This window comes from Semicossyphus pulcher, unplaced genomic scaffold, assembly GCF_022749685.1.
Source record: "Semicossyphus pulcher isolate SPU_LCO1_2020_fin unplaced genomic scaffold, fSemPul1.0.p SCAF_12, whole genome shotgun sequence".
Lineage (NCBI taxonomy): Eukaryota > Metazoa > Chordata > Actinopteri > Labriformes > Labridae > Semicossyphus > Semicossyphus pulcher.
In genome coordinates this window covers 5,488,506-5,498,845 of record NW_027211626.1, presented here as the reverse complement: position 1 = coordinate 5,498,845, position 10,340 = coordinate 5,488,506, and the positions used below count along the sequence as shown (strand labels likewise).

Here is a 10,340-nt window from a genome sequence, read left to right as displayed (position 1 = left end):
TATATATCCAACAGTCATGTATAATTATCGGGCTATTACGAAGAAATAACAGTTTGCGGTGAAGAGAAACACATAATAAACTGACATCCGAGTATAATTCAGCATCAGTATGTGAGCGTTTATCACACAAGTGACTTGTAAAAGTGGAAAAAGGAGCAGGAGGGGAAGTGATCTCATGTATTGTGACTCCAGTGAATAGTTAACTCATGTAAGTTCATATAAAGACGTAACTAAGAGAGAGTATATGCCAACGGACACAAGAGATAAATGATAACTGATGTAAAGTAAATCAACATTTGTTTCTAATCATTAAATATCACAATATTCAGTGCTATTTTAAAAAAGAAAATAAGTTAGGTAATAAACTTTATATACATAATACTGTACATCACATCACACCTGCAGCACATGTGTTTTCCAGCGATTCCCACACCAGATAGCATAAATTACAGTTAGCCTGGCCACTAATGGCAACCACAAGACCGAACTACCATATTTCTGTATTTCTTGAGGATGACGTTCGAGCTGTCGTCGAAGTAAAGTACTGATATTGCGTTGAGCTTGGTTGGGGCACAGCACGGCTTTGGCACATTGTCAGGAAACATTAAATGGACCTATAAATGAGAGCATAAAGCAGGTTTGAAGGAGGTGCAACAGCAGCGAGCTTCAAGTGAAATATAACTGCTAAGAACATTATGGTGGTTTATAACGCCATTTTTATTGCAGCACACGTGTGAAAAGCACTCTGAAGAATACTCACCAGGGTTTGCACAATTGCGTGATTTGTTGCGTTCATGTGTGCGTTGAGTGGGAAAGAGCATTCGCCATCGCAGTAAAAAGCAGCATAGCCCTCAGGTGCAATGATCCAATCCTTAACAAAAAACAGCTTCTTTTATTTATGGCACGTGGTGAGTTTTCTTTGTCACCTTTTAAACTCAGTAAAAATGCATTGTTCACTGTGTGAAAGCCATGTGTGCATTAATGTTCACTTTGTCTTACCTGCCAGCCTAAATCTCGAAAGCTGACGTAAAGCTCGTGCTTCTTGCAGGCTTGTTTCTGTTCACTTACATTATAATCTGGAAAAAAAGGACATTTTATTCATCATTACTGAGAGTCATGTTTGTGTCTTTGCTTAATCTTGGAAGGTTAGTGCAGCAGTGGCAAACAAAGCTATAAAGCTTCTGAAGAAATGCACTAGAAAAACAAATATAACTACAGTCTGTGGTGATTACACAAAAGCACCCTCCTGTTATAAACTACATTACCCTGATAAACAGGGAATACTTCCTATAAATGTTTTACCATTAAACCAACTGTTGTTGCATTAAATGTTTGAGTTTTGAGATAAAGGTATTTTTCTCTACACATTTGTGTCTACGAGTTATAAATCTATACACTGGGCAAATTAATAATAATATTTCCACCAACTTTCTTTACTTCATAGTACACACACTTTGAAGAAACTAACTAAACTAACTATTCTTAAGGTTTAAGGCTTAACGGTTAAGATTAAAAGTCTGCTGGTAGCCTATCGAGGCTGCCATGTTCATTAGTAAAGACGAACAAACAACATACTGATGGACGTATACGATATAAGAACCTTATCAATATTGCTAAAAATGTAAGCTCTGTTCTGAAGAAAGAAAAAGAAAGAAAAGGCATTAATAAGGTCATGAAATCAAAGGCTTCACGCTCTGCAGAGCTTTGAGGAAGATGCACTGAGAACTTTAAGACATATAAACACATATTTGTCTTTTAAAGGTTGAAACTGTGATGATTAAAAACAGAAAACGGAGGCCTTTTAAGATATCTTTGGGAATCATCTAGATCTGAATATTCACATTTTAAATGATGTTAAACTCAGTGCCCATCTGGCCCGTAACTGTGGCACGATGTAGCTGCAGGTGTTATTCTGACTGATGGACAGTCTGATGGAACAATCAATAGCAGGGCAAAAGGATTTGGTTAAATTATATCTAATGTAGCCATTAGGTGAGTCTAGGATAAATAAGATCATAAAAGTCTATCATACCTCCAGTTTTTGGTGCCCTCGGTGATTCTTGTTGATTAGTTGATTTATTGCGATTGTGGTTCTTCTTCTTCCCTCCAGCGGCTCTGACGGAGCGAAGCAGCACCCCGCTGGCCTTGAAGAAAGCTACCAGGAACGGCTGTTTGGATTGAGGCCCGTTCCTTCCGATGATTCCAGCAGATTTTATGTTGATACTTCGTCCTTTAAAAAACAGAAGGTAAATAAAACTTGCAAAATGAAACTCAAGAAAATGAAATATATTATCATTTTATGGCTGCTTTCAAGGTGATTCTGGAGTCAAGCACGTTTATAAAAACCCAGGTAAAGCCATTAATCTTTTTTGTGAATTTATGGGGATTTTATAGGTGCTAAATAATGACAATAACATACAAATATACAAGTCAATTTTTCCTCAAGTCAATGAAAATATCAGTTTTTATCGAATCCAGACATTTGAGAAACATGAACTTCCTGTCCTTTTCTGTGTTCCAAGAGTCTGAAATAAACCTGAGGCGTGTTTAACAAATAAAATGTGAAATTGGTTGAAAGAAAAACTGAACTTCACTTGCCATCTACAGTCTCCACACAGAGCTGCAGGCCCAAGTTCTGCTGCGGGTTCATCACCCAGTGGTTACTGGTGGCCGTGATGTCAAACACGAGCCAGCCCCCATCGGACGCCTGGACCTTTTTGGAGTCGAGCAGGAACGTCTCTGCATCTCTGAAGGTAGGAAAAGGAACAAACAAACATCTGCAGTAAATAAACTGCAGTTGAAATGATGCAAAGTCAAACAGCCAAAGATGCATGCAAACAATAACTGCAATAACATTAAAGATATAATCTCGAAGATTTTCATTTAAATAAATGTTAAGTCTCTATCTATCACCGAATGAGGTGACACAATGGTGATTGAGCCTATGGCCCACTGATGAAAGCCTTTGCATTTGCAGTATTACAGACTGGGTGTCTGTGGCGACATTCACGGAAAAAAATCACAAGCGGCGCCCAATTAGTGACGCGTTTTCCATCAGCCAGCAGTGGTTGGTCTGCCAGAGAGGGTAGGCGGAGCTAAGCAGCTGCCTTTCTGGTCTCTGCAGGTGTTGCGAGTAAACAGTAATCTACTATGGCTGAACAAACAAAGAAAAGATTGTAATCAGAATTTTATGAAAGCTATTTAAATGTAGTCTGTGTGAGTATAGTGTTCAGGATTGTATCTGTGTGTCGGAATGGTGAAACAAGTGTTGTCACTTTACTGCTTCATTTTAAACATGATAACAAAAGTGCTGCAGTGCATTAATGTCTTTAACAAAGCTGTCTGTGTACTTTAAAGCTGCATAACTTTATTGGAACACAAACATTAAACCATATGCCTCTTTGAGAGCATTTAGACTAAATGCATGAGGTCTTAACCAGTTGGACTGGAACAGATAAACGAGGTATCACTGACTGATCACAAATGGATGGATGTTGCAGAAGCCAAAATCGGAGTGACCTTTAAAGTTTCTTCATTTTTGTCCTTCTGAAACCAAACATTCTCCTCTTAAAAGCCCTCAGTATTGAAAACTGTTGATTTTGTAAAAGTAATTAATTATTTTTGTAAGCCAACGTTGTACTGTAGATGTAAAAAAAAAAGCAGTGCTGCTATTGTTGAAGAAACTGTGACTCGCGTGTTAAAACGTGTGCCAAGATTTCAGCTATTTGATTGGCAAAACCTTTCAGGAGTTATGAATCATGTATATCAGCCTGTGTGTATTTTTACCATGAGTCTGACATAAGGCATCAATCAACCCGGAGCTGAAAAAGCCCCGCTTCGCAATTTGCATTGGAGTCCTTTCAAGTGGCAGATCGGATAAGGCAGCGCCTGTTCAGTTTTTGTGGTTACATGGTGCCGGACAGAGAGAACCAACGTTTTCCATGTGGCCCCAATAGTTCTGGAGACATCCATGTGTTTATTACACGTGTAATAAATCTCAACCTTGTGTGGAATTCAACATGAGGTTAAACGTTATGAGTGACACACGGCTGAACTTCCTTTTTTATATTTTCAGCATTAAGCTAATATCCTGTGATAATTTAGTTTGTTCTGGTAAGAATTCACTTTTCCAAGAGCCAGAGGAGAAAAATGTTAACCCCACCCCTTCATCTTTCATTACTGGATGTTCTGTTTCAGAGGGAGTTAAAGGAGTGGATACCATGGATAGAGGTAGAGAAGTACCTCAAGTATGTTCATATGCCACTATTCTCCATCAGAAATTCATGTTCAGTAGCAAAGGTCGGCACCCGTGCAAGATGTACAGAGACGCTGATAAAGTGAAGGGAAATGAGGTCAGGTCAGTTGTCTGACTTTCAAGGCACCCTGCAGAGTTCTGAACACGAGTACAACATAAAGCAATATTTTTAAAGACCTCCTTGTTTTGTTAGTATCTTGTTTCGTTCATGAGCAAGAGGACAGGTATTACTTTGTGTCGGTTAAAAACGTCTCGGGGAAAAACGCTACAAGCACATCCGTTTAAAGTAGTCTGCCTTGTAAATCAACAGAGGGTGCTCTTAAAACTTCCTATCAGCCTGACCTCTTGCATGCCCCTTTGACCTGTCAGTTAACTGTTATATTGTTTGCTATTAAAATGGAGGACACCAGCGAGACAGTTCATTCGAGTTTATTTCAATGTTTGACTCTCAATTTAAAAGTCTCTACTTAGACTTGATTTCTGGACAAAGAATGCTTAATCATGTGTGATACTTAGGCGTATTTATTAGTACCATGTTCAGGAGCAATATAATCTTTTCTTAATTATTGTGTACAATTATCAAACACTGTCTTTAAATTCATAATCTTGTGCAATAGAAGTTCTTACTAACTGTCAATACTACTGTCATTGTAACTGCCACCATGACTTCCTGCCAACTTTTGTAGACGACTATAGTAAGATTGTTTTTCTTTGTTTTCTTTTCTTTTGTTCTGTATGTTTGGAGCTACCTGGCATTTCCTTCTGGGTTAATAAAGTTCTGTCTTATCTTATCTTAAAAACTAAAGCCCTAACATGATTGACAGTTAGTGTCAATAAAGTAATTAAAAAATGTTGCAGTGTGCCGGGTAAGGCAGTGAAAAATACAACTTCTAGGAAGCAAGCATTGATGTAAACGCGGAAGGATTCAAATTATACCTAAATGTGTCACTGCATGATGGCTTTTAGGAAAGCAAATACACTGAACACCAGCTTCTCAAGTTTTATCTTATACTAGTATAATAGTTTATCATTAACATGCCTGAAACCCTTTCCTGGCCGTAACAAAAACACTTTTAAAGTATTGAATGGAAGTGATTGAGAGGTGAGAGCAGGAGTAATTGTGCCACAATGAAAATGTTGTTTAAGTCTTCTACTTAAACAATTACTGCACCGTACTTTATAATAAACAAGTGAAGTTTCCTCAAATACTGAAAACAACTGGCAGCAATGGTTATATAGTCTAACCAAATATGTGTGATACATTAAAGATAAACATGAAAGAATATGTCGGCCTTTACAAACTTGTAGCACTCTTCAGAAATTCATTCATTATTGTTTTTAACTTGTGAGAAACCTTGAGCAGAGTGACTGTTTTCAAATCACATATGCTAATATTGTTTCTAAGACTTCTCACCTTGGGAAAGATTAGTTCTCTTTCCTGAGCACCAATGAAAACACACTCTTCCCCGTGAAGACGTGTGTGAAAACTTCAACTGAGCAGGCTTCCCCTTTAAGATGGCAGAGTCCATTGACTTGGACCTTTTCAAAGCCCTGGAGGGCCATATCTCCCCTTCAATCACCCACACACATTTTTTGGCAAGCGAATGTGGGCCCACTTTTAAGTACACCCTTGTGTATTCAGCTATGTCATGGTTTAAACTTCCGGAATATTGTTAAGACAGGCAGGTGGTGGGCATAACAGTGACCGCGGGAGCACCTCGAGGGAGCCCCCTCCCCCCTAATATGGGCCCTCATGGTTTCATCTGGGACGCGGCCAGCTTGGCAGGCAACACAAGACGAGTGATAACTGATGGACCTTCCGAGCTCCGTAAGTGGCCAACTTGCTAATGGAGTTCTCTTTATCCGAGGACTATATTTGTAAGGCAGACATGGTGCGAATGAAGGAGAACAGAGTTGGAGATAGAAGGCTGTTCTGTGTGAGTGGAAAGTTTCAACCGTGCGAGACAATAGCTGTTGGACTATTTGGCTTTTTCCCTGTGAAATGAGATAACTGCAGGGAACACGTTTGTTTAGTTTGAGCCTTACTACTGTGATGTTACTGCAATTTCTGTTTTACTTCCAGTCATTTGCACACAGGACTATGTTTGCTGTCTGCTTTCATAACTGAGAGCAGCATGGATGTTGTTCCCTTTGTTAGAGTTTGCACTTGTTTGGCTGAGATATGAGGCCAGATTAACTTTCTGTAAAATGTCAAACATCTGCAACTTTCAATCCTCAATAAAGTGATGTGTTTTTTCTTCTTCTTCTACTTCAATAAAAGGAGCAGTATCTTGCTTGCCTCTTAAGCCTTGCACTCAATATTTTACTGAGTGTTAGCAGCAAAATGTATCAAGCACTCTTCTTGTCACTGAACTCAAATTTAGGAATGAAACCAGCCTGTTTGTTTTAGCTGAAGAAAATGTGCCTACTATTTATATTGTTGGTAGTTAGATCTATAATAATAATAATACATTTTGGTATGTTGTGTGTGCACAATCTTGCTTTTAGATAAATGAAGGGTTGTGAAAGTTACAGTATTTGTGTCTTTAATTGTTTAAGTAAGAGTGTCAAGTTACAGAAAATGGAAATACTTTAGTAAAGTCCAAGTGCCTCAAAAGTGCATCTTACAAAGTTACAAACACTGCCTTTAATGTCTGCTTTTCTGGATAAGGTACCTACTTGTTCTGGTACTCCTTGATGACTTGATAGATGGAAACCTTCAGAGTGATATTGTCGTAGCGGGCATGGCTGCGGTCCTTGTAGATCCGAAACTCTGCAGCAGTCACCGCCTCGCCGTCCGGGATCTGAGTCAGATCAAAACGGAACTCCTTGTAGTGTCTCCGCTGGTGAGAGAAATCTTTATCTTTCTCGACTGGGAAAAAATATATATTTTATGATGAATTTCATTTTCACTGGCAGAAGCACACGCTCACATTGATCAAAAAGTATGACCTCAACTCCTGAACTGCTGCGTGTGTTTCTCAAAGGAGAAAATATGGCGGCATTAAGGAACAGAAGAAGTAATTTATCACATCTTCTTTTACATTCCAGCTCCAGTCCAAACATTTTGACTACCAACAAAAGTACTTTCCAGTTCATTAAATCAGTCAGCTGAATACAGGTAGCAGTTCCCAGACAGGCCCTCTACTGTGTGCCTTACTGCATTCTCTGGCCATGATGAATGGGCTGTCAGTTTAGAAAAACAGGCTGATTTCAATTAAAGACACTTTCGTCTGCTCCTCAAGTGAGAGAAAAGACCAGACAGGATTCTTCAGCGTCATGTCAGCGTCTGCTCTGACCTCATTTCTGACCTCATACTGACCTCCTGCAGGTTTCATACAATGCCCTCAGACTCTTTCATAATGCAAAACCTTTTAAACCTAATATTTCTTATATAGCAAGTAACATACGATATCTTTTAAGGCCTTTAGTTTTAAGAAATATTGTATACAAGTTTTGCTGCATGGAAATAAATAAAACCTTAATTTTTCAAGGGGTTGCATCTATTTTTGTAGGTGAAATAAAGTTTGTTGATGCGATAAGAGCATCAAAATGCCTAATCAACATTATGTGCATGACAAAACACACTTTGATAAAGTCACCACCGGTCGCCTGGCTGCCTGGTAGCAGAAACGAGGCATGCGGCTGAGGTCAGTGGATTCTCTGACATCCATGCTGATATCATGCAGCGCACTTCCCTGATATTTTATCAAGTTAGAGCGCCTGCGGCTACTTAGCACACACAGGTCAGAGGTCAGCTCTGACTTTTACCCACTGAGCGTGTTCCATTATATTAGCCACGGGCAGTAATCTGAAGCAGAAGTTCCACTGAGACCAAACAGTATTTAACTTTTAAATTGCTAATGTAAGTGTCTTTATTAGTGTGTTTGTCCGACCGCAACAGGATCAATATTTAGTTAATAAGATGAACAGATGACTGCTGTTCCTCCTCTTACATGATGGATTTTCAATAGCTGCCTTCTTGTTTAAACATTGAAAGTTCAAGTGGTTACAGTAAACACATTAAACTGCATGAAAAGCTACATAGACGTTTGTAAAACAGTTGAGGTCAGTAGCCGTATGTGAGCGTACTGTAATAAAGACAGAGCCCCATTGAACACTTCACTGACAGTCCCCAGAACGAGAGCAGAGCTTTCAAGGCTGACAGTGTACATGCCCCGCTATAGCTGTAAGTGGAAACAGATGGGCTCAGGCCAAGGTGAGGGATTAGTCTGAGCAACTCTGCACAAATCAGCTATTACATGTTTTACTTTATATTTCAGAAAATGACATCAACACTGCTTTAACTACACTGTGTACAGTTTTTGTTTTCCTTTTGTCGTTCGATTAGGACTCATTTTTGAGTAACTTTCCATGTGGCATGCGTAATATTTGAACTCCCATTAAAGACGAATAAATGCTCCAAATAACGCGAGTACAAAGATAATAGATCAGCTGCTTTTTCTTAGTGACAGAACCTCAATACAAACAGACATAAGTCAACATCTCTCCCCTTCTAACAACAGGAAATAATTTAGACCAATTTACTCAAGGTCAGACAGTCATCTGATAAGTTTCTCTGAACTGCCGGGTCAAAGGTCGCGGCTACTGAACAAACGCAATCATTCTACAGATCAGCTCCTTTTTAATAGAAAGCAGCACAAAGCGATGGGGTCAAAACGCCTAATTCTGTTAAGCACAGAATGTTTCACACGAGGCCGAAGGAAGTGAAGACATGAGAGGGAGGATAATGACGGAGATCTGGAAATGTACTTTATCACATTCAGACCACAGTGCTCAGATTATTTAACCTTAATGCATGTCAGATTATTTTCACATAAAGAATTAACTGCATCACAACACACAGGTCAGTGAATATATTAACGGGATTAAAATAGGCTTGAAATACATGTATGCAGGCTTTGATGCTGCTTAATCTTCTGCTCTTATTACAAAGTGCACTTATTGTATAAATGATTTGGCTTTTTATTGAATACACAGATCTCCAGGAAAAACCTACATTGTGCCACATCAATGCCCTAACACTGAAGGGGATGAAGGAGAAGAGTCTCACACGTTGGAGAACAAATTATAAAACTTTAAAGTAAAGTGCTGCTACTCTAAATAAAACGTATACTCATCGCCTGCATTCTAATTAATATTAAATATTAAGAGGAAACCTGGTTAAAAAAAACACAACTTTAATAGCACTTACCTAAATTGACAAAACTCATCACCATGTCGGCATCATTGAGGAAGTTGTTCTCGTGCGCTGAGGTGAGCGCGGGGCTGTGGCCTAACAGAGGGGCCGCGCGATAAGGCTGTGGCACGCGGGAGTACCCGGCATGCTGCGGGCTGTAGTAACCCCTCCTGGAGTGCCCTTGAGCCTTGGCACTGAAGCTCTTCCCTGCGCCCTCCTCCTCCTCCACGGCCATGGCGTTGTACAGGTCGAGCATGAAGAGCGGCGCGGAGGACGCCTGCTTCCCGGGAGAGAAGGGCCTCGGACGGTGAGGCAAGCCCAGGATGGAGAGGATCTCTCTCTGGATCTCCCTGCGTTCGTGATTGCGCAATCTCCTGTAAATAAAACTGGAGTGCACATGGTTGTCACTTAACCCGCAATTTGTGCAGGACAGAAAACTCAGGCAGCTCCACGTGAGTCCGAGTACAGCGCGGAGCAAAGGTGTAAGCGCTGTCATCTTGACAAATTTGGCTCTTGAAGTTGAACTACATCGCACTCTTTGCGCCAAATAAATAAAGTTATATCTCTGTTAAAACGGAATCATAAACTTTCCATATCAGACAGAAGCACCACAACTCTCACGGTGGTAACAGAGGAGGCTTTTTACCATCCAGCGCTTCTACAAATGAGGTATCAGTTTGCAGAAAAGTCGCCGCTCCTCTCTTGTGCGCGAGCTTCCTCCGGCAGTTTTTCCTCCTCCAGGGTCCATCCAAAGTCTCTGCTGCCACACCAAGTATTTATGGAGCTGTGACCCTGTTGCTCACCTTACTCCTCTGTGATGCAAAAACCCGGAGGTACGCCCATAAAGCCGAGGTATAACCCTGACTTTCCAGTGGATGAAATGTG

General features: G+C 40.1%; 1 protein-coding gene across 1 annotated transcript; it reads right to left on the bottom strand.

The window, feature by feature from the left end:
- Positions 1-464: 464 nt before the first annotated feature.
- On the bottom strand, positions 465-9,951 carry bmp5 (bone morphogenetic protein 5). The gene is made up of 7 exons (XM_069658339.1): positions 9,471-9,951; positions 6,935-7,127; positions 2,599-2,747; positions 2,033-2,230; positions 1,000-1,076; positions 761-871; positions 465-614 (listed from the first exon to the last, which is right to left on the bottom strand). The coding sequence occupies exons 1-7, from the start codon at positions 9,949-9,951 to the stop codon at positions 465-467; spliced, it is 1,359 nt and encodes a 452-aa protein (XP_069514440.1).
- Positions 9,952-10,340: the final 389 nt, after the last annotated feature.